Source organism: Electrophorus electricus, chromosome 8, assembly GCF_041902795.1.
Source record: "Electrophorus electricus isolate QZ-2024a chromosome 8, ASM4190279v1, whole genome shotgun sequence".
Classification (NCBI taxonomy): domain Eukaryota; kingdom Metazoa; phylum Chordata; class Actinopteri; order Gymnotiformes; family Gymnotidae; genus Electrophorus; species Electrophorus electricus.
The window spans coordinates 23,494,913-23,519,719 of NC_137504.1; the positions used below are offsets into that span (position 1 = coordinate 23,494,913).

General features: G+C 40.0%; 2 protein-coding genes and 1 long non-coding RNA gene across 3 annotated transcripts; all 3 read left to right on the forward strand.

The window, feature by feature from the left end:
* The first annotated feature begins 682 nt into the window (after nucleotides 1-682).
* On the forward strand, nucleotides 683-4,646 carry LOC113570167 (uncharacterized). The gene is made up of 5 exons (XR_003409871.3): nucleotides 683-886; nucleotides 1,895-2,023; nucleotides 2,185-2,225; nucleotides 2,811-2,893; nucleotides 3,666-4,646. It is a non-coding gene; the product is annotated as an uncharacterized LOC113570167 (long non-coding RNA).
* Nucleotides 4,647-4,718: 72 nt separating this feature from the next.
* Nucleotides 4,719-15,171, forward strand: kank1b (KN motif and ankyrin repeat domains 1b; the record flags this gene model as incomplete). Its single annotated transcript, XM_035526890.2, has 11 exons — nucleotides 4,719-4,728; nucleotides 5,060-7,570; nucleotides 7,903-7,980; nucleotides 9,108-9,210; nucleotides 9,559-9,684; nucleotides 9,804-9,891; nucleotides 11,473-11,692; nucleotides 12,054-12,196; nucleotides 12,385-12,585; nucleotides 12,685-12,783; nucleotides 12,943-15,171. Coding segments are annotated over 11 exons (3,636 nt in total), but the record flags the coding sequence as incomplete, so codon positions are not given.
* A 1,262-nt stretch (nucleotides 15,172-16,433) lies between these two features.
* On the forward strand, nucleotides 16,434-23,066 carry LOC113570233 (SWI/SNF-related matrix-associated actin-dependent regulator of chromatin subfamily A member 2). Its single transcript, XM_026998542.3, has 6 exons — nucleotides 16,434-16,908; nucleotides 18,842-19,071; nucleotides 19,418-19,523; nucleotides 19,798-19,899; nucleotides 20,416-20,548; nucleotides 21,654-23,066. Exons 1-6 carry the CDS (start codon nucleotides 16,825-16,827, stop codon nucleotides 21,803-21,805), a joined length of 807 nt encoding a protein of 268 aa, XP_026854343.2. The 5' UTR covers nucleotides 16,434-16,824; the 3' UTR covers nucleotides 21,806-23,066.
* The last annotated feature ends 1,741 nt before the right edge of the window (nucleotides 23,067-24,807 follow it).

Consider the following 24,807-nt stretch of genomic DNA (forward strand, 5'->3'; position numbering starts at 1 on the left):
ACATTTGGTGCATGATCATGACTTGGAAAAGATAATGAGAATTTATAATAAACAGATTTTATTTTATGATATGAAAAAATTTCATTCTATTTGTGTTATGAGTGATTAAGCCAGTAAATTGATTAGTCATTTTTGACACGTTTGGCTCTTTGATGTTGCGTAATGAAAGAGGAATAACCACTGTTCTAGCTTCACTTATTTCAAGTGACAATTAGCAGGCCAAAACTACCTGTGGTGAGTATTAGTTTGGTATAGAGTTAGTCTTTTGGCCTAGGGGTATGATTCTCACTTTGGGTGTGTCAGACAAGCCCACCTTCACCTTAAATGGGGCAGTGGTATCTCAGTGGTTAAGGTGCTTGACTTGTAATCAAAAGGTTGCTGGTTCAATCCCCACCACTGCCAGTTTACCACTGTTGGGCTCCTGAGCAAGGCCCTTAACCCTCATTTGCTCAAGTTGTACTCAATCATAATTGTAAGTCGCTTTGGATAAAAGCGTCAGCTAAATTCCGTAAATGTATTCTATAGTCCTGACTTTTGTATTTTAATACTTTAAGGAAAGTATTTCCTGGGAAAGTTTTGTCTGAGCATTACAAAGAGATTTTTTAACATTGTATTGTCACGGTCATTGTTTTAATTTCGGGAAACTGAGTTAAGCATGACCTATCATTTATCACGCGAGCGCTGATCCTTTTGGTAAGTCTAACCGAGGTCTGCGTACCTGTACGTGATGGCGTAATAGGTAAGTTCTCTTCACGAGTGCGACGTAGATAGTGCAACGCACGCCAATTCAAGTTTCTTAAGGCGTCATTTATGACTAGCCTGTCAGCCAGAATGTCTATTCTACGGGAGAAGAACTTGAAGTGCGACTGGATGGAAAACATACGAGGTATGTTGTCTCCATTCTGAATATCTGCGAGTTATTTTGTATCCTCGTCTTCAGAAGATCAGTTCACTTGGATACGTAGGCATTGGGAATAGCTCACCCGCAGCACTGCGTGTAAATGTCAGTGTTTTCAATATTTATAATCACGCAGTTCGGCATATGTTTTATGTCTACATATCCAAGTAACTAAGGCGACCAAGACGAAATTGCTCCGAATGTCATCACAGACCTTGAATGACATACATTTACTACAGTAATTGTTAAAACGTAAAGAAGAAAAACCTAAGGATTTGAATGGCTTAGACATTCCAGTCTGGCAGTCCTCTTATTACATTCCCAAACTACAAATCTAACAGCATCCTATGCAGTAACTATGTAGGATACTGCTTACTCCCAGTGCCTTCAGATCAGGAGGTTCTTAAAGAAAACGGGTGACGTATTGGTAAGTTCCTCCAGTTATAGAGTGACCCTCCAGGGAGCCCCAGATATGCACTAGACTGTACCAGGAGCCTCTGAGTCTATTAAAGCACAGACGGAATTTGGATACGATATTTATGAGGACTTAACTGCAGCGTTGTGAGCCGGTTGTATTCTTACCCCGGATTTGCACTCTCAGAAGGAATAGGCCAGAACACAAAACAGCTTTTTGTTCTAGACTTGATTGCATGGGAGGAATAGTAAGAGGACCTGCTACCTGTGTGTAGCAGTAGATTATTACTTTCTCCCAAGACCTTGTATTTTTGCTTTGTGGGGGGACAGAACACCTATCAGTAAACAGCACTGGGTCACATCTTGATCAGCTTTGATTGCTTTCTTTTCTTCTCTTGTTCTGATGCCAGTATCCCCAGGGTTATGTATGTCACTTCAGATTAGTGCTACCATATTGGGACATTTATAGACTCATTGAGAGAGAGAAAGAGAGCAAGAGAAAGAATGTGTGTGTGTGTGTGTGTGTGTGTGTGTGTGTGTGTGTGTGTGTGTGTGTGTGTGTGTGTGGCTTTTCCTGCCTAGCCTTTCAGCTGACACAATGCTTTTCCTGAAGAGGGACTCCGGTTTCAGATCTTATTTTGCAGCGGCAGTGCGGAGTTCCTCCCATCCGCAGGTCCTCTCTGTCTCCTCCTTCAACACTGTCATACTGAGGTGCTGCTGTAGTCTGAACAAAACATTTACTGCCTGTACAAGCGGGTATTTATGTTAGCTTTGTAAATGAAGCAACTGTAAACTATCTTGTGATCATCTGTGTGTGTCTGTCTGTATGTCTGCATGTGATTCTGTCTGTTTCTCCTGTCTTCAAAATACAGGTCTTTGCTGAATGAGCAAATGAGGGGCAGGATCATAACAGGTTAGGGCAGCTAAAGAGATTATTTAATGTTTCTTAGGCACTGCATATTGAACATTTTATTTATCCCTTACATAATCTAGCCAATGAGAAAAAAATGTCTTGCTCAAAATGAGGTGCCTTAGTGTTACATTTTTATAATTAGTGAAGATGTATATTTGAAAAAAGCTATACAGCTGCATACACCTATGTTTCATTATGATTAATTTTACACAACCTTCTCTATCTTACTTTAAATTTTATACAAATGTTCAAAATCCCAGTGCCATTTTGTCAGTTTTCATCATCAATTCCTTATTTAACCACTAGGAAGCAGCACCTGAGCAAGGATAATCAAACAGCTTGCTTATACAGTATACTTGCCTTGCCTATTTCAGTTTTCCCTGCTTTGATACACCATTTTTAACCTCATGAAAAACTTAATTAACTGGTACAATAATCAGAGATGTTAGGTTATATGTTGAGACAAGGGAAAATGCTAAAATGTGCACTGAACTCCAGGACCTGTACAGGAAAATGCTTTATGATAAACATTTATGTGTATGATTAATTTTGTGGTTTTATATTATTTTCTATGTGTCCACTAAGGATCATAAAAGAGATAGAAATGGTGTAGGTGCTTGACAGCTCCACCATGGCCCAAGACAACTACATGTACATGAATCGAGCAGGTTGGCAAATGGTTTTCGCACATGTCTGTATAGTTTGAATGGGGAACAAAATGCTGCTAACAAATTGCTGCTAAAGAAGTCACAGAAAGTAGAAGTTTGTAATCTGTAAGTTTCCTGACAATGCCATGCCCTTTCAGGTGGTATAGTCACGCCAGGTTTGGCTGTGGACTCAAGCGCATTGGATTTGAAATGAAACATGCACTCTGGGATAGAAATGCAAAATATTTACATCTGTATGGGAACTATGGTTCTTTTCATGCATGGCCCTTTTTATACATCATACTTTTATGGAAACAAATTGTGAAAATGAACAATGTTTAAAATATATTTATTTGATTGGAAGCAAATCAATGACTGGCTGAAAACATTGCCAAATGATGATAGATGACTTCCTTGGTTGTGCTCTTTTTAGATAGTTTGATCAAGTGTACCCTCCATGCTGTTTTTATCGACTATTTCCTCTTTCCATCACTCTGGCTCAGATTAATCTTCTCATCTGTCCATAAGACTTTGTCCCAGAACTTAAGTTTTTTTTAATATTCTTTTTGATCAAACTAGAATCTGGTCATTATCTCTTTGAGGCTTATCTTTGGTCTCTGCCAGGTCTTTGGCTACTGTTAAGATCACCAGTGCATTCATGCTTGTAACAAACAGATTATTTTGACACATGGTTTGGAAATGTATAAATCAAATATTTGATTTATTATTTCTTTACTTAAAAAACTTTAAATGGAACTGACATTTTTTTGCCACTTATTCTGAAACACAACAGCAGCAGACTCCAGATGCAACCAGAAATACATCTACAATCAACTCCAGAACTTTCATTTGATCTCTTGTGCAAGAACAAAGGATGCAGTGCATACAGAGTTGGCCAAGAAACAACTGAGCAGCCCGCTGTCCAGTTACATTTGGTTGACTAAAATGGGAATGCTCTGCATAGAAAAGACTTTAATCGTTCACCAGATATGGATGTACATACTCTCAAATTCAAAGAGTCATGCAGTTTAATTTCACAGTCATTATTTCCTTTCAAATGCAGTGTGCTGGAGTAGAGAACCTTAACAACAAAAAATTGTGTCTCTGTCCAGTCATTAATGCACTACAGTGTGTACACAGCAGAAATCATGTTACCATGCCAAATTTTTTGAGCTTTGAAATTCTTATGAGTTTTATTTAGGTCTCGCTGTAGTGGATATGTATGTAATGTAGATGTTGTTAAGTTGTGGAGAGACAGAAAAAATAAGTGAAATAGTGTGTTAGAGGAGGAGAGTTGTACCATGAAAGTCCAGAGGGAGGAGAAGTTGGAGGAGAACAGAGAGAATATAGGAAAAGGGTTTCAGAGATCTGGAGATCAGTCACTGAATTTACTTGGTTATAGTCTTAAGAAATTATGGTAACTGTGGACTACGTGATTTGACAAGTGAGTACATTTTTAAATGTTCTCCATAACCATATTTGTAGCCGAATTAGTCTACAAAGAAATAACCAAATGCTTTACTGGTGAATGTTCCTAAATAAAGTATTTATGGTCTATTATCTGATTGAATCACATTAAGTACATTTTCAAGCTGAGGTTGAATGCAAAATATACTTTATTTCATAGGCAATAAAACAGTGCCTACATCTTAGCTCCTTTGTATCACAATATTCTATGTATCTATTTGTATCAATATTTTATAATAGGTAGAATTTCATTCCTGTCTCAATGCTCTGGTTTTATTTCATGCTTAATGCTTAGTTTGCTATCACCTTGATATTTCAGGAATTGCATTTATTTTCAATCTTAATATCATCATCTCCTGTCTTCTTCTACTAGATCAATATTGCCACAGGTCAGTGTTGTTCTTTTAACACTTAAAACAACAGAGAAATTACTTAAAAAATTAAACAATGCTGTGGTTTGTAGTTGCACTGATAGTTATAAAGATGCACTGACAAGCTTAGTTGGAAACCTTGGAGATCTTACTTCTTACAGAGGTCATAAAAGCTGTGAAATTATATAAACTATAGGAACTACTCAGGGGCAAAAATCATTATTTAGTTGTGTGTTTTTATATATATATATATATATATATATATATATATATATATATATATATAATTATTTGTATGTATACATGTATATCTGATGATCACATATGTTTCACCTTGTCTCTGAAACAGACACATGCGAGACCAGTACTGAAACCTACCAGAGTTCCCCTCTCTACCTCACGACACCATACAACTACCAACTCGATCTAGAGTTTGTTAAGTACGTGGAAGACATTGAAAAGGGCAACACCATTCGACGGCTGGGTTTTTCCAGGCGGCCCAGGGCCGATCCGGTCTCTGAAACACAGAGTGGGGTTGAACGCTCCTATGGGGTCTCTTCCAAGTCACTGTCATCTGGGGGTAGCAATGAAGCTTGGAACCCTGCCACCTCCTCCTCTGCCTGCTCTTCTGTCAACCAAAGAAGACCCCCAGTTCCTCCTTCCTATTCCTCACCTAAATCTACCTCTGAAGCTCCTGAGCATTCTAAACCTCTGCTTACTTGTCAGAGACCCTCTGAGAGGAGACCTCCTCAAGCCACACCTCAGTACATCACCTCTAAACCGAACCCTCTAGTAGAGAGGACCTTGGTGGAGACTCGTAGACGTTTGGAGCAAGAGAAGGTATCATCCAAGGCAGTGCCAGAGCAATACCCACGCCGTAGACTGGCTAGCTTTAGTGGTTTGGGCTCAAGTGGTACATTTCCCCCCTATACTACATGTAATGACCTTAACCAGACTCAGACAGTTCCTAAAGTGACCAAGCTAATGGCTGTTGATCAGATCAGTCAGAGTGCTTCCTCACTCGGCAGCTCTTTTAGAATCAGTCCTGTGAGCTCTGGCAGGGCTACTCCTGTGACTAGCATTAGTCCTTTGCACCTGCAGATGGTCAGGGACCAAATGGTTGTGGCACTAGAAAGGTTGAGAGAGCTGGAGGAACAGGTAAAGACCATCCCTGTGCTGCAAGTAAGGATCTCTGTCTTGCAAGAAGAAAAGCGACAACTAATTGCTTGGGTGAATGACCGAGGTTGTCAAAATTTAGGGTCTAACTTGGATCCAGACCTGCAAGGGTTGTTCAGGAAAAGGGCACATAGCACAAGCAACACTATGAAGTTTCAGCAGCTTGCTACAAATCCAGAGAAGGATGAGGATGGGAAGAGGGCATCCTCTGTGGAGCTGGAGGGCTGGGAACATGGCTCTCTATCTGGTCTGAAGGAGTTCAGACAACTTGGTGCTGAAATGCAGCTTCTTGAGAAGAAGATACAAGATGCTCGTCTTGCGGCTCAAAAGAATTCAAACTCAAGAGTGGTTTTAGGTGACAAGAATATGCACAGGGACAGCAAGTACTTGATAAGCTCCTGCAAGGATATTGGTGTAGAAACCAGACTCGAGACACGGTCAGCAGCTGTTGGCGTTACCGAAGCTATGCTAGGTGTGGTGTCGGAAACTGATTCAGAACTTGAGATGCAACAGCACACCATCCAGGTTCTGAGGGACAGGACACAAACATTGGAGGCGAAGCTTGAAGAGGCCTTGCTTAAAGCAGAAATGTGCAGACTGAAGAGTGAGCTATGGGAAGCAGGAGCTCGTAACCGTACTGACAAGAGTTCAAGTGTACAGCCAGAGATGCAAAGCATGGCAGTCCAGACTGAAGTGTATATGCAGACCGTTGGAGTTGGAACACACACCCAGTTCATACATGCTGCTGTTGGAAGCGTGTCAGTGCGAGATTTAAATGCTGTTGGGGTGACTTGCAGGCCAGACACAAGAGATGTGACTTCTGGTCCAGACACACCCATGGAAATGTGGGAGCTGTGCAAAAGGATTGAGAAGAGGGATCAATGTGTAGGAAAAGGGTATGTGCCAATGGAGTCCCTGGGCAAAAGGAAAGTGTCTACTCGAACTGTTGGCTGTGGTGACTGCACCATAGATGTGAGTGTCAACATGATGAAACCACTTGTTTCCCAGGGTATGGTCACTGATCCAGTTAGAGTCATCAACCTTGGTGTTGCAGTGACACGACAAACCAGGTCCCAACATACCAACACTGTTGTCCATACTGTCTCTCGCTGCACCAATACTGAGCAGCTCTTTTTATCCGAATGCAGCACCAACACAACAAATGCAATTACTCATGAGAGGCACACCAACACTGATCACATAATTACTCGAACACTCGCTATCGGTGATGGGAAAGTTAGTGACCGAGAGATGGCCATCAAAGTACGCTCTGTTGGAGTTGGAACTGCTGTTCACATGAATGAAGGTGCAGTCGCCTCGGGCACGCTCAAAGTGATGACTCGTGACGCTAGCATTGGATTGACTAATGTTAACGAGAACTTCTTGGTCGGGCTTCGTACACGGAACATCGCGTGTGGTCCTTCTCGTTTACCGGATCCTATCACAACCCGAAGCGTAGCGGTTGAGGTAGGCGACGGGAGAATCCGGGACTTGGATGGCCAACCACGGTCACCTGCACTGCAGCCACACTTATATGCCCAGTCAGAGCTAGGACTCAATCATTATATTGATCGAATGCAGAGGCTGATAAAAGAACAGCAGAGCCTGCTAACTGACAGCCATTTTGACCAGAGAGGGGAAGTCACTCTCCAGTCCCAGGATAAGCTAGACACTCAACATGGAGGTAATACTATGTGTGTATGAATGTGTGTGAAATAGTGAGATCTCTAGTGACCACTTTCCCCTAGAAAGTCATAGTTATTGGCTGATTTTAATGTTTGTTAAAAGCCCTCGTGCCTAATGCCTTTTGACCTTTCCCCTGAGTTTTAGGGGAAATCCATGCGGACTGAGTAATTGTGTCTGATTTTTTTTTTTTTTAATTGTGGTATTTTAAAAGTTTTTTATATTGTCTGTATATTGTCTGGGTGTTTTTTTTTTTTTTTTTTTTATATACAGTATTAAGTGAAATATGGACAGTTTTCATCATGACCCTTTCTCTTTGTCTGCTATTTTCAGTGCCGGCGCATAGTCTTCCTTCAAAATCCAATGAGAGCTCTGAGTTTAGAACAAAGAATCAAATGGGACATGCTAGTAGTAAGTTGTATATTTATGCATCTAATCAATCATAGAGAGTTCTCCATAATGTACCGTAGACAGATATGGAAGGAGAGAGGGACAGCACGATCCTCTCTAATTTCATTCTCTAAGCAGTGGAATGTAGACAGGAGATGGAAATAGCTCTCTGGTTTGCCTTTTGGCTGGATGAGCCCTACACTTAGCATATTTTGGCTGGCGTTTGGGTTTGGAGCACTCCCGTGTCCCATAGACCTGTGGGCTTTGCTCACACAAAATACAGACCTTTCTTAGTGTGGTTTCTGTGTGCATGATGGAGGAATTCCACAGTTTAAAAATTCTTGTGTAAAAGGCTTCAAGCAGGTGTTTCTTCAGTCATCACAATGTCTCTATTGATTATAATGACTTATGTTCAGATATGCTTGACCATATTAATTAAAATTCAGAATGAATTTTTAAAATTTTCCCCCAGTCAAAGTGTAGCGTTGGCCCGAGTGCTGCAGGGCAGGACGCACAGACTCCCTTGACATGGTGAAACATTTATTAATGAATAACAAAAGACAACGGTGGCACTGACACATAGTAACAACGTTAAATACGCACACTTGAACGCATCAACACGAACACGCATAAACAGTTTACATCGACGCCAACACCTACACTAACAGCGACATAAGTCCTGTGGTGGTTGGTCATTCTGCAACGTTGGCCCAAGTGCCGCAGGGCACACAGATTCCCTTGACGTGGTGAAACATTTTTTAACGAATAACATAAAAGTTGGAAAATGTGTATATAGATTTGTATACAAATGTGTAATACATATCTTACTAATAGATCGCAATAGCAATAGAGATCTTATTTGAGTGAAGTCATTGATAGTATAGTCCAAAGATAAGCATTTACATTTACATTTACGGCATTTAGCTGATGCTTTTATCCAAAGTGACTTACAATTATGACTGAGTACAACTAAGCATTATTCCAGTTTTCATGTATACTGGACCATGCTAAATGTTTTTAATGCACTTGTTACTTGTTTTTTCTAGAAGAAGAGAGAAAGTGTATGAGTAATGAAACGCATATAACTGCACATACTGTTTGGAATTTTGAAATCCCTTCTTCCAGGCTTGTGTTTTTGTTGTCTTCAGGTCCCTTGCGTGATGATATCTCTCTCAGGTCCAACATGAGGAGGAAGGACCTCAGGCAGAGGTCGGCAGACTGCAGAATGTCCCTCGAGTCTCTGTCACCAGGGTGAGTATGTAGCTGGTATGGTTTCTGAGTTGTCACTGATAAACTCCAGCTCTTCTTGCCCACTGCTTAATTCTTTATTTGATCTTTCTTGGTTGATATTGCTTTCTAACTGCTGCTCATTAATGTTTCCAAGAATTGCCTCGAACTTCACTGCGTGTAGACCACTGTTAATCTTATTAGCCCCAGCTTTAGGCTGCAGTTTGGTAAAGCTCTTATTAGCTGACCTGTTTTTGAGGGCTTCATAACAGGTTAGCCGGCTGTCATGAAATAAGATCCCAGAGGACACTTAGATGTTCTGGAATGTCCCTAAGAGCTAATTCTGTTTAGCTCATTGTGTGTTGGCTGTAGGTTTGAGCACATGTCCACTAGCGAAGACTCGTCTGATGATGAGGAGAGAAAGAGGAAGATGGAACAGCAGCTTGAGAGGAGTCCCAAAACCAGCACAAAGCCTTCAAAGATGGAGAGAAGAGAGAGGTTGGTGCAAGAGGAGATGCCTTTCCATGCATTTGTGTGACTGGCTGTAAACTATTTCAATGCCACTCCCCAATCCCAGCCTTCATTATGTGTCACAGAAATGTTCTTCTATTGCTAAGGTATGACATGAGTGAACAGATGCTTTTTGCCTGTCGCAGTCTCAAAGCTCACCTAAGTGACAGCAACGCTTTATCCAGCAGAGAGCTGGTGAGTTTCCCCAACCTGAGAAAGGAAAAAAAAGTTTATTTATTAGTCCATTTTGTTTTTCCTTAAAAGCATTTTAGTTTTGGTTTTCTGTTTCTGGTCTGCCATCAGGAGCAGGAAATGGCTCATTATATAATACTTACAATCATTATTTAATGCTTCTATTGCTGTCTCTGGAATGTACTCTGAACCATGGGAGCCAGTGTCCCTCAGAATGCTGTCTGTAGGTGCTTTGATCTGAGGGTGCATAGCAACAGTTGGCCAAACTTATAATTCTTTTCCACTTCTGCTGTGCAGTCTCTCATGTTATCGGTTTCGCTGTTGTGTAGTGATTTTTTTCAACATTTCACATTCTGGGTATTCCTCAGATTCTCTGAAGCAGCTTGGCTTGCATTAAATGCAAATTAGGCAAAAGAACCAACTTGCTAGGAAACTTTCATTGTAGACTACTCAAAATCCTCACATTTGGCAGCTTTGTTCTGTTGTCCACACAAGTACAGACCTCAAAAGGTGTGATCTTTCTTGCTATGCTAATAGAACCATTTCAAAATCTGACCTTTGAACATCATTTTAATACAGTAAATCCTTGTCAGCTTGTAGAATAGATGGCATTAATACATGCTCATTAGCTTGTAGTATAGACATGCCCTCTTCTTTCAGGTATGTACCTCTTATACCAGAGCAATTTGAGTCATTTTCATGGTTGGCATTTGCAAGTACAGGTAAAAGCACATTAGCTCTTGCCTGTTTGGGTGCTCATGCATTACAAATGAGAACAGCTGTCGCATATGGAGGAGGCCCAGAAAAGCACACCGAATGCTGCCATTAAAACAGTTGGGGTTTCACCCCAGGAACACAGCTGCATTTATTGGAGAGGTGGGAGCAGGCAGGTAGATGTCTTTGTCAGCTCATGGCTATTTAATAGCCATGAAAAAAAAAAAACATTAAATGGTTGCAAGGCAGGAAACATGCAGACAACCTGAGCTTTTATAAAGGGAACAATAGTGGCAGGATCATTAATTTACAAAGAATTATAAACAGATTTAACGTAAACATTTTGCCTTATGTAGATTTCAGATGGCTGATTGAGGGGCCCGAATCCTTCATCAAGTTGTATTTAGACTATTAGAATGTGTTTGTTGGGCAAGGGTTAGGAAATTATTTCCATTTGAGCTTGAGGATGTTAAAAAAAATTAAAGAAAAAGAGCAAGAATGATGGATGGGTGTGTTTGTGGTTAACATCCCTGGACAGCTAGGAATGGAGAAACCAGTATTGGCCATCTGGCATTTAAAGTGAAACAACTATTGCACATTGGCATCTATATTTACTTGCTGTCAGCTTTATCCTGCAATTACCACCTGGCCTGCACTGTTTTAGTTGACTCTGCAATTTGGGGAATTTTGAGGAGCTGAAAATTGTAGTGCCTCTTTTGGCGATTTGGTCAAGGGTTCTTCCAGACAGCATATGGGACCTGGATTTGTTTTGTTTACTCTAGTTAAAATATTAGGAAACCTGTGTGTGTGTGTGTGTGTGTGTGTGTAAAAGTGTTTCCTGCTCTCAAACTCCATGCATCTTTCCAAAAGCGTTCCTGCCTGAACACAATCCAGCAGGAATGGTTCCGCGTGTCCAGTCAGAAGAGGGCACGTCCGGACGTGGTCGAGGACTTCCTGCGTGCGTGCCGGCGCATCTCGCCTGCCGTGTTGAGTCACGTGACCAACATTGCCGATCGCAATGGCAACACAGCACTCCACTACAGCGTGTCCCATTCCAACTTCAGGGTGGTGCAGGTCCTGCTGGATGCAGGTATGGCGGCCAGACACCTGGGCCAGCTCAGGCACTGAGCCTGCCTGCGGCTTTCAAACGTTTGCCAAATTCTTCCAAAGTATTTAGAAATTAATTAGCTACTGTAACACCATCACTGAAAGCAGTGCACTAAAGACAACTGTTTAGTTGCTATGGAGAAAAAGGATGGTTTGCTGGGAAAGTGTATTGACAGGGGACCTATGTGGGTTGGAGCTTGATTTGAACCTGGAACACTTCTGATCTTGGCTTTTAACCACTGAAACACAAGGAGAATATTTCGATCATGGTCTGTTAGTAGTGCAGCAATGTCTTGGGTGTGAGCTGGATGTGTGTGTGTGTGTGTGTGTTGCTGGATGTGCAGGGGTGTGTAACGTGGATCAGCAGAATCAGGCGGGATACACACCCATCATGTTGGCCACTCTGGCTGCTGTGGAAACCCAGGAGGACATGAGCATAGTGGAGGAGCTCTTCAGGAAGGGAGACGTTAATGCCAAGGCCATCCAGGTATGTGTGTATCTGTGTGTTCATGCGTGCGTGTCTGTCCATTTCTGTGTATTTTAAATATGACTACCTGATTATTATTATCTCTGTATTTTATTTAATGTATGCTAAACTCTGTGTGTGTGCATGTGTGTGAGCACGTGTGAATACATTTGTTCGTATGTGTGTGTGTGCATGCTCTTGCCATGTAGGCTGGTCAGACTGCTCTCATGTTGGCAGTCAGTCACGGTCGTATGGACATGGTTAAAGTTCTCTTGGCTTTGGGGTCAAAGGTCAACATCCAGGATGACGAGGGCTCTACCGCCCTCATGTGTGCCAGCGAGCATGGCCATGCTGATATCGTCAAGCTGCTATTGGCCCAGCCATGTTGTGACGCCACACTTAGTGACAATGTGAGAAGACTATCGCCACTCATGGAACGGCCCTTTTTTATGGGCTTAGCTAACTCATTTTTCATATAAGTACTGCTGTGGTTGTGTGCATTTTGGCAGGATGACAGCACTGCACTGTCCATAGCCCTGGAAGCAGGTCACAAAGACATTGCCATGCTGTTGTATGCCCGTGTGAACTACGCAAAGGGCCAACCTATGGTACGTCTTACCCAGATACACAGTTCAGTGTGACACTCTACTGTAGTGTCCTGTGAAGTTTTGATTTCTCTGAGTTCAGTACCTCTGTCCATTCTGTAGACTGTGTGTGTTTGTGTGTGTGTTTGTGTGTGTGTGTGTGTGTGTGTGTGTGTTTTACAGGGAACATCAAGAGGCAGGACACTTCTGACTCCACCTGAAAGAAGCTTTTGTGATTGACTAAGTCCAATCCCTTTACCAGCTAGCCAGTTTAGTTGTCTGCAAGACGGAGCACCACCATGAACCAGAGACAAAGCCCATGCAAGGTTCTAAAAGTTTGGGGGAGCCAGCAATGGGGAAACAAATTATGAAATACAAAAAACATTTTTTTTTTGTTTATTCCAGTCTTTCCAATTCACAGTTATCATTAATCAACTGGAAACTAAACTTTAAAGAATGTTATCCCTACCCGATAAACATGCTATTGTGTAATTAACGCTAACCTGATTTAAGAACTTTGAGATGGGGGAAAAGTAATGCTTTCACATGATAAAACTCCATGCTTAATTACCGGATTTGTGATATATCGTGCTTTGTTTCTGTGACTAAAACTATGTGGAGGAGAGAGAGAACTTGGTGTACCTCACACATCTAATGAGAAGGCAATGTTTGTGGTCCAGCAGAGACATTCTGCACTTTTCTAGTTTTCAAAATTTTAATCAAACGATTGGTAGTTCTCACAGATGTTGATATACGAGCTATGCAATATATGGTATAAATATTTTATATATATTTAGGCCTTTCTGATGTAACACACATGTTGTGAATCAACATTATTAATGATATTTTGACATGATTATTGTGTCATATTGTTATTTGAGCAACCTGCATGTGAAATTTATTTTACTGAAGATTACATATTTTAAAATGCAGTAGACTATAAAGATTTTTCTAGTATACATATTTCACCTTTAAATCCTAAGAAATACAACACATTATTTCCTTCTGCAGCATGTTTTGTGATATATATGCCTCTTAACTACAATTTTATGACATGTTATCAATAAAGATAATCAAGGTTTAAAGTGCGAGTCCTGTACTTCACGATGCTCCAAAACAGTGGCGCCACCTGGTCGCTACAAATTTGACGCTCATTGAGTGCAGCTTGTAAAATATTTGACTCGAAATTATGGAGCCATCTAGTGGTTCTCAGATGAATAGAACACTTGTGTCTGTCATTTACAGGGACAATTTAAATTCACCTTTCAAATTTTCTCCAGTAAAGCTTTTCTAAGCTTATGCTGAAACTGTTAAACATCCACATATAATGTTTTCCAAAACACTGACCTTAATGTTCTTTTGCTTATTTAGCATTTGTATAATTGACAAATAAGTGAAACCCTATTGTTCATCACCCCAACCATCATGGATCATACAGGCACTCAACATGGTTATGAAATGAATGAATTTATGTATGTTATGGCTCATTTCTAGCAAAATTCTAATTCCTGTTGGAAACCAAACCGATTATTACTTCATTCATAATTAGTCCCATGTTCAGTTTATATCTCGTAGAGTAGGAGGAGGGAAGATGGTTTGCCCTTTCCATGTCCTTCAAGTTTGTTTATATCTTTGGGAGATTTGCCTTATCTCTGTAGTCTTTGGCTTGTTCACAGGAAGTCTGAAATGGTATGGTGATGACGCAGACTAAGAAGCACCATATAAGTAAAGTGCAAGTGGACAGAAAAAACAGGGGATATTAATAGCCATAATTTCCAACCATATAGGCATCTAGTGTTTTTAGCTTGCCTATATAACAAAAGATAAATCTGTGTGCCCTCATTCCTGCTGCTGGTATGTGTCTTTGCCTTTGCTTGTACCATGACTATTTATGTAGGTGTGTGCATAGACGTGCATGTGTGTGTCCTTATGTGCTTTTATGTGTGGAATGTTCTTTGTAAATCAATGCCTGTGTATATTTAGCTTATTGTTTGTGTATGCATTTCTGGCCGCACATCTCTCTCTCGTGCATGTGTGTGTGTGTGTGTGTGTGTGTGTGTGTGTGTGTGTGTGTGTGTAGTGATGGAATGCTATAGCATTACAGCACTGTGCTCTCTGCAGCCAGTAAAACGTGGTGTTGCCATGGTAACTGACCGAGATGTTTTACAGAAATGCCCTAGTCAATCAGACTGGAAAGTATGAATATGAATTATATCATTATGACAGCATGTCTCCATATCATAGGACACACATCTGTGTTTTTCATGGACAATATGGACTGCTAAGCAGACCTTAAAAAATGATGCAGTTTCTTGGAATATAGCTACATTAATATTTGATCATTGAAACAATGTTTTGTCCTTGCTGCTACAACTGTTGCCATGGCGAATCTGCAATAAAAATGTTCTCTCTGTGAAAAACCACCTCAGTCTTTTTTGTAAGTGATGGTGCTACTGATAAAGATGAGGGGGAAGAGGATAAATATAATCCTGCAGGTGAGAAAGGCAGAGACCTTAAAGCAATACCTGAAATTTTTGAAGCAGTGAGGATGATGATGATTGCTCTTGCTTTTTAATCGGCTTACAACACAGTACAGCATGTTTAAAGGTCGAATTAATAGTATGACATCATCATTAACAAAAGTTGGATGCCAACTTCACATTCCAGAGTGAAACGATGCAGAATGTTCGAGACGCAGATGCCATTCCTAGCACTGTTGAGATCTCACACAGTCCTATCTTACATAAGCAAATTCACTCTATAAAGTATAACTGATTTTTTTAGGCTGCATATCTTTCCTGAATGTGCAGTGTTTACAAACAAACCCTTAAGCTTCCAGTGCTTCTGATTGGCTTGTCCCAACTGGCAACGCCCATGTTGACGGAGATGAACAAATGATAACGGTTCTGGTGTCAACTCTGCCACCGTCATGAATTGTCATATGGATGATGAATAACTTATATGTGATTCAGCCAACATGGATCACTGAAGCTGCATTTTCCGTAATATTATAAACAATGCATCTTTGTAACATAAACCTGAAAGCCATTGTCATTTGTTGCAGCCAATGACCTTGGGAAGAGAACAGTTATGACATAGAATGGAACTCTGACTCAGTTGTCCAGTATCCACTTGTGGATCTCTGGCTGACACTCAGGCACACACAGCACCAATTATGTTCCTCCACTGATAAACTGCCCCATGAAAGAAAATCTTATTGAGGGAACAATTCTGAGAGGAACGGATCAGCAAAAATATTGATCCAATGTGAGGGATGTGGTCTTAACTGACAAATGTAGAGGGAGGGGTGGGAGGGATAGCCACTAAGTATGTCTGGGTTGTTCAATTTACAAGTTATTACAAGGAATTATTCGATGACGTAAGTGCCCTGAGACGCAGAAAGTGCATATACTGCTGTGTGGCTGTGTGAGAGGCTGAAAGAATGCCCACAAAGTTGTTTGGATCCCTCTCAGTACCAGCGCACCTTGCAGTAAACCATCTGCAATCACGCATACACATGCACACATAAAAACGACCCTGCTACTTTAACAGAGCAACGTTTAAAAAGAAAGAGGGAGTGAGAACAAGAGAGAGGGAGAGGGGGAGGATGAAAAAAAGAGAAAGAAATCAGATTGCGACAGTCGATATTAAAACATGCAGCAAGAGAGAGAGGGAGAACCAGAGAGAACTCAGCTCTGGGCCTTTCCACAGGGACAATCTGAGAGAAAGGCTGCACTTCACTGGCAATTCCACTCTCTTCTTCTCTCCCCTTCTCTCTCCATCTCCCTCAGTCTCCCTCTCTCTCCTCCCGCTCCCTCTCTTTTGCTCTCCCTCTGTTTCTCCCCCCTTTCTCTCTCTCTCTCTCTCACTCTCTCTCTGTCTCTCTCTCTCTCTCTCTCTCTCTCACTCTGTCTCTCTCTCTCTCTCTCTCTCTCTCTCTCTCTCTCTCTCTCTCTCTCTCTCTCTCTCTCTCTTTCTCATCATCCCAACGCCAATTGATTTGTGTATGAAAAGCCGGGCGCTTTCTCGCCCCCTCTCCGGCTGTGCGTTCTGAAGGTTCAGCTGATGAAGAGACTGACTGCGCGCTGCAATGCTGGCTTGCTAATTCTCTCGCCTCCAGACAAGCGGCAGACTGGAGTCCACGGTCAGGTAAAAAAAAAAAAAGGAAAAAATCCTCCTTCCCTTCTCTCCTTCTCACCCTCGCGCCGGCATCCTCCCTCTCTCGCCATCCCGTGAACGGAGCATGCGATCATGCCTGGCTTCGACGCACGGTCACACAAATGGAGAGAGAGAAAGAGAGCGAGGGAGAGGGAGAGAGAGAGAGAGAGGGAGTGAGTGTGAGAGCGTGTGTGAGTGTGTAGGTGTGAGCTGTGTCTGATGAGTAGGGAATGTTGCCCAGACGAATCGGTTGTTGTGCGGATCCTGGCACCTTTTTTTTCTCCTAGAGGTTACAAGGACAGGACGGTGCACACACATAGGCAGACGGAAGCATGCACACACACACACGCACAAGTGTGCATGCACACGCAAGCACACATGCACACCTATTTGCAATTGTCGGGCTGCTTGTCTTGTATATCACAATAACAGTATATTGCACTTTTTTGCAGGGGACGAAATGCTACCTATCTGACATGCATGCAGGGTTTTTAAGAATAGGCACCCTAAAACTGAATGTTCTCTTTTGGCATGCTTTTGCTCGACTGCTGTTCTGATGCAAGTATGTTCATTATGTATTTATGTGAGCGGTGATGTGTATGTGTGTGTGTATGTGTGTGTGTGAGGACACACATATGCATGCCTGCATTCCATTAAAATGCTTCTGATTATTAGAACTCTTCAGACATGGTGCCCTGGGGAGAGTGAACGAATGTATTCCATGTGTGAGTTTATGTCTTTGTGTATCCTTTCATATTTTTATTATTTCTATGTGTGCATGTGTGTGTGTGATTCAGACATCAATAGCTGGCACTGCCCGCATAGCAGCTTATTCAGGATTCATATTTTCTTCTCCCTCATGCTTCTCACTGCCAGAGAAAGAGGGTCTGCTTCATGCATATCACTGCACTTTAATTGCCTTTGTGTAAAACACGGTCTCGGCAGAGAAAGCTCTCCCATGCACACACGCACGCACACACACACACACACATGCACGGATGCACGCACACAAACGCTAACACACACACAAATGCACACACACACACACACACATACACACAGAGGGATGAAAAATGCTTCCTTCCTTCTCCTGTAGACATGAGAGCCAAAAAGGGGAAAAAACACAGGAAAATAACAGCAGCTTGAAGAATATCGGAGCCACAGAGTAGCTGAGAGAAAGTGTCGGGTTCTTTTATGTTTACCTGAAGCCCAGCTAATAAGCTGACTAGAGAATGATCGCAATGTCTGACTAAACATCACAACGCCATTGTTTTAAGTGCTTTAGGAAAGCAAGCCACTATCCAGTGTAACATTACTCTGACTGCCTAACCTATTTGTCTGTTGTGAATTACAATGGTTTCATCCTTCAGTGAATGATTGTTTAAAGTCTGTGGGACATCTGAAAGAGCTGCTTTATCAAATATTAACTTGAAGTGAAATTAGTCACTCATACTTCAGGGATTTCGTTTTTTTTAACCCCAATACATGAAGGAAAATATGTAACAGATGCTGCATTAAAAAAAACTGTATCAGTAAGAGGATAATTAAATAAAATGGATGAAGTTTTATATTACATGATTAAATGCGAATATTTTCAAAAAAATAAATGATTTTAATTTCTAACTTTTAAACATCAGAAAACAAACATAGTTAAGCAGAAGCATTTGATTAATCCTGGTATGATAGTTAATTCTCTGTCTCTACAATTATATCCATTATAAATTTTAAGGTTCAAGTGTCCTGCTATCTTACATGTCCAATATGTAGATGCTCTGTTATTTGCCAACCTTAAACTGTTATGCACATAATTCAAAATTATTCAACTTTGTCATAAACCCATTCACAATTACAATCCCCTTTCTTCCCAATTATTCCCAAATCCCATATCCTTATTAATAATTCCCTTTGAATTCTTTCTCTGTAGTCTCAGGCTGTCCAAAAGGGAGTGGCTGAGGATATGGAGGAGGAAAGCAGTTTGAAGAAGCGAAAAAGCGATCACCAGGGCAACCAGGCCCCTGAAGCTGGGCAAGAGACAGTTGAGAAGGTCAAAAGGCGACGGGGTCGCCCCCCAGCTGAGAAATTACCACCAAACCCGCCAAAACTTACCAAGCAAATGAACACTCTTGTCGACATGGTCATCAACTACAAAGACACGTATGTCTTCCAAAATAAAATATCAGCCATTTGCTTTAATCACTAAGCACCTGATGTCCACCAGCTCTCATTCCTCACCCTTGTAACTACATAAATTTCCTATTAGCTTCAATGTAATTACCAAATAATCCATTAGTAGTTATCAAATTATATGCCATATGTTAATAAATTCTTTAAATTGAAAAATATGACTTTTTATGGGGTTTAGACTTGACCTTCCAGGTTTACTGAAACATTAATAGGGTCCAGAAGATGCAAAGTGGTTGTAGGATTACATTGAGATATTAACAGAAAACATTGGTCTTTGTCTGATTCTTCTGTTATGTTATTAATTACTGTCTGGCAGATTGGGCAGGCAGATCAGTAAAGGTTTTGTGCAGCTGCCTTCCAGAAAAGAGGTACCAGAATACTACGAGCTTATTCGCAAGCCTGTTGACTTCCGGAGGATCAGGGTAAACTGAAGCCTTATAATAATGTCTTCTTTTTCTTCTTAGATTTTTGTATTAAATTGTATTATCACGCTATTTTTTTCCACCTTATTCATTAGGTTTTAGATCCTTCATCCTGTATCCTTTCTTTTACCTGACATTGATATTAGTGCTTTTATTTGCATTAATATCTATACATTTTTGGTTTCGTTTTCCCAGTTACAAGCTCAGTCATCTCAGGTACATTAGTTACTGGAAAGTTATTAGTAACTCTTTAACTAGTCTTTTGTTTTTTCAGGAGCGAGTGCGCAATCACAAATACAGGTGCATTGCTGACTTGGAGAAAGACATAATACAGATGTGCCACAATGCTCAGACGTACAACCTGGAGGGATCTCAGGTGTGCCTCAAGTACCTCTCTTTGGACCGTTCAAAACTGACATGCTTACTGCAAAACAATAATTCTCTTGTTGTTTTTTGGCTGAATAAATGCAGCAGCAATATTCATTATGTACACCAGAATGACACTATGAAGACTTCTGAATAAGACATACTGGACAAAACACAAATAAGAAATTTGTGCAGGAAGTGTTACCATAAATCGTGCACATCAGCATCAGCAAATATTTTACATCACCAAATTTTGTCAATGTGTAGGCTATGGCACACAAATTATTGTGAATTATTATTACACTTTCTTTAAAACTCTCAATAGGTTACATTACCCAAATCAATGGTAAAAATATTCAGCGAGCTTGTAGATTCTGTCACTTTTATATTGAAAACAAACCCTAGTATGTTACACTGGCAGACATTGCTAACAATCACTTACACTTATGTCCCAAGATTGTCATGAATAACTATCACACACAAATGTATTTTGAGCGGTAAATGTACTATCTCACTACTATTTCAGATCTTTGAGGATTCAATCGTCCTGAAGTCGGTCTTTGAGAGTGCAAGACAACGGATAGTAGAAATCAACCAAGAGGACAACGATGCTGTCGGAGGCAGTGAGGCAGTTTGTGCCGATCATTTAAATCTACAACGTAAGAAAAATTTTAATTGCTTACTATATGTCCCTTATAGGTTTTTTAGATATGATTGAAAGACATTGGGTGGTTTGCTATTTTGCACATGGTTTTCAACATGCGGGGCAGATTCTAAAGAAACACTATAGGTATAGCTAAAGTCTTTGACTAGACCCTCTCATTTAAAAGGAGGAGGAATCGGGTGAATATGACTCCATAATAGGAACTATATATGACATTAAATATCTAGTTCTTAGATGTTCTGAACTACTACTTCTGTTTCAGATAGGGCTGCCTTTGTGACCCATTTTTTACACTACAGATGCAGTAAGACTTTCCATTATATTAGGCTTAGGCTGCTGCAATATTTTTAAGAGACATTCCTGCGCCTGTCTGTGTGACTATTAATGACGGTATGGAAAAGCTTCTGCAACAGCCCGTTTTCGCAATCCATGAAATCCGTTAATTTATTGACTAGCATTTATACTGGCCTGAATTTTGTTTGATTGCCATACCAGCCCACATGCTTGCGAGATTTAAAGCTGATATAATGTAAAGGTGGCCATTGCAACAGCCTTTTAAAATCGGCACTGTCTTGTATGTAGTGTATGCATTACTTAGGGACACACAAGCTGCTTTGGACTATTCATTCAGATTTTGAACTTGTCATTCAGGCTTTTATAAACTTAAATATGTGGTAAGTACTTAATTTCAGCTTTAAATATCCGGTTCTCGATTGTACAGTAACTTTTATCATCTATTGAAGTTGCGTAAAAGAGCAAACAAACAAACAAACAAAAAAGAACAAAACTTTTTCAAAAGGTCTGATGAACACAAAGGTTATTTTATGGTCACTGAGGGTGTGAGTGCCCTCTAGTGTTGAAGTTCTGCATATGCGTAACCAGATTCAGGCATCCTGATGTCATAATGAACGATGAGACTGCTTAAATTTATCGGGAAACCTGAACTGAAGCAAGCATGTGACTAACCCAGCCAACCGATGAAGCATTCAGAGACATTTGGCTGAGCAGCACAACAATGCCGCGCTAGGTATTTAAATGCATATCTTTGTATATCTTTGTTGAAGACACATTAAAGCAAGTGATTTCTTTTTATCTTGCAGTAAAGTCAGAGGCGGCAAATGCAAATTTTGATAAGAGCAGGGAGAGAAGTAGAACCACTCCGGCTAACTCCAGTGCCAAGGTGAAGGCTGTTTACAGTGACGAGGATAGCACGGAAGACCAGAGAGACAACACAGGCCTGGAGGATGGCTGAATCACATCTACACGCGTACAAACCTTACACCCCTCAACCATCTTGCTAGCATTCGGAAATCGAGCCCATCCATCACTTATGTTTGTGTGAACTGGTCCAGTGCTCCAAAGCTCCCAAAGCTGATCCCAATTTATAGTGGATGCTACACTAATATATATATTCAGATACTATTACAAATTACAACATAATAAACCAACTATAAGCATTAATGGAACAATTAATTCAGTATCAGTTTAAATATAATAGTGCAAAAATGCTTATATTGTGTCAATGATAATAAACTAAACAAATAAACAAACCATATCATTTAATTTTGCAGTTTCAAAATGATGGTGGACCTGTTGAATTAGATTAATGTTTTAATGACCAAATTCAATTACAATACCAGCCATTTTAGGACAGTTATACATCTGAGAGTATTCTAAATGTGATGTCCCAAGATTTTACTTCAAAAAAAAAAAAAAAAAGAAAGAAAAAAAAAAGAAAAGAAAAGAAATTAAAAAAATAAAAATCAGAATCAAAGCATTTTTTCTGTGCGGAACTCACTCAAGCAATTTATAGACAATGACTGCCTCCACTTATTTGAGTTGCCCTTAGTTGACTTGTTGGAGTAACTGTACTGATAAATGCCATGTAAACAGACAAGTGAGGATGGGACAATCCTAATGGGACAAGACAATTACCTTCCATAAGACATTTAAGTAAACTAACTTACTGGGTTTTACAGTGTGACCATTTGAACTGATACATTCATCCCCCTAATGGTGCAGTTAACATTCCTCAGCTGTTTTCTCTTTATCTCTTTATTTCAGATATAACGTTTCTATTAGTGTGACTGTAATAACATGGTTACCTCCCCTTTGTGCATTTTTATCCTCTTCTCACAGATTGCAATCATTTTTTGAGAACAGTGTTGAAAACTGAATCAAATAGCACCTCATATTTAATCAATCAGTGTCTTGACTATATGAATAACAAGCTCTGTCTTGTCTTGGAGCATGATGTACATTGCTGTATGGACATTGCCCTCAGAGAGAGGCGCCAAATGATAACATTGTCTTGCCTGTTGAGTTTTAAGGGGTTGGGAGAGATGATGGCTTTATAGATAGATTTTGAAATAATGTTTTTAAGGTTTATATGACATGAAAGTGCAAAGAGGTTTGATTCAAATCATCTTACTTGATAATAAAATTTTTATAAATACTCTTGACTATGCATCAGAACAACTCATTTGCTGATTTATTTTGGGCTTGCTTTTGTCTTGTTAACTTCAGATATCAGACTATTATCAGACTTTAGCCTCTATGGCAAAACCAATTATCTCTTTCTTCAAAACGTTTACTTTATCATTATATTGCAAATTCATCCAGTTATCACTTCATTTTTCATTTCCTTTTAAAAATTAGCATCTTTCACTCTATGAACCTGCCAGTCTATGAATCCATATTGCATATCTGCACACCAGTGTAGACAAGCGTGCATGAAGAACATAACCTCACATGTTACTTTAGTAATTTTGTTCAATATTAATGCCCTCTATATATCTGTCATGAATGCAGATAAACCAGTGTTTGAATTCTGTAATATAGCACACAGTTCCTGAAATATCACCCTGTCTTCACTGAGGATCAGTATTGCCATGCTTGTGTGCAGCTGTAGTTTACCTAGCATGCAACTTTGCATGACTGTTGAGAAAGGAGTGGGAAAACTTTCACAGGTTCTGTGTCCACCTGCATCTTACATTTACAAATTAAAGGTATGAATAGGCCGTAGTCTTCTCGTACAACTCCAATGAAATCTGGTGAAATTTCCCCACTTTGATGTAAGTCACACAAATTGCTGTTAGTGAGTTTGGTTCACTGTATCTCCTCATTTCTGACAGCTATGCCAATGAGAAGGCTAACGTCTGTTTGGCATTTTTTCCCATAAACAATATTGCTACCCACACTGAAGCCTTACATGTTGATTGGGTTTGGTTGACTTTTCATTTGTTTTTCATTGTGTCCTCTTCTTCAGTTTCATTTGAGGTAATTTTGAAGAGAATTAGATACTAAAGATTATTTAGTTATTATTTAGATTATTTATTTACTATAGATTATTCATGGACACCAACACAACCTGTACCAATCAGGCGACCCCCCTAATGTTTTCCCAACTTCCAAACTTTTCTGTGAAATCTGCATGAGCTTACAAGTCCCTATTTAAAGAGCAGCTGTCTCACAGCCTTCCTGTCAGCTTCCAGACAGAACCAATAAACCTGTGTAAACAGAGACAGAATGACCCAGATTTACCAAACATTTCTTTGTAGATTTTTAAGTTTGTTATTAAAGCATAAGAAGCAGGAAAAGGATCTCTGATAATAATATAATTATTATAATTATATTATAAATAATAATAATAATAATAATAATAAACACCTTTGTTTGTACATTGAACATTCCTACTTATGGATTCTGATTTTAGATACTGACATGTAGTAACCAATGAATCCTGAGAATCTTTTGACTAATTGCATTATATATGCACAATTTTGAAATGCTATTCCACTCCAATTTTTCTTGCTGTTTGCTAGTTACTTACATAAACTGAGCTAAACATCTGTCTCACCCTGCATGTGTTTTGACGTGTATTTCCAGTAGAGGGAGCAGTCAAGCTTATTTTTATGCTTGTCTACATGCTCATGTGCAAACTCAAACACAGACATATTAACTGGCACTGGTTACTGGCCAGTTAAAACTGCATAGGGTCATGGGCCATAATTTTGGGGCTCTTCATCTTGGACTGTTAGCTTGAAATTCAGTGCACTTTTTTTTCTGCATGAAATTCTGCATGCATGACCAAATCTTCTATTTCATACACATAGCCAGTGAATATTTCATTACCATACTGTTTATTTGCATATTTAACATTGTGATATTTCTTTATCAATTTACCATAAAACACCAACTGTAAATTTACATGTAAATGTGCCATTTATAAAAGAGAGAAATGCCCTTAGCATG

Excerpts from the sequence above, each read along its gene's own strand:
- LOC113570233 (XM_026998542.3), top strand. The coding sequence starts at position 16,825 with ATGAAGAGACTGACTGCGCGCTGCAATGCTGGCTTGCTAATTCTCTCG. Across the intron at positions 16,909-18,841 it reads AGACTGGAGTCCACGGTCAG|TCTCAGGCTGTCCAAAAGGG; the intron begins GTAAAAAAAAAA and ends CTTTCTCTGTAG. Across the intron at positions 19,524-19,797 it reads TTGACTTCCGGAGGATCAGG|GAGCGAGTGCGCAATCACAA; the intron begins GTAAACTGAAGC and ends TTGTTTTTTCAG.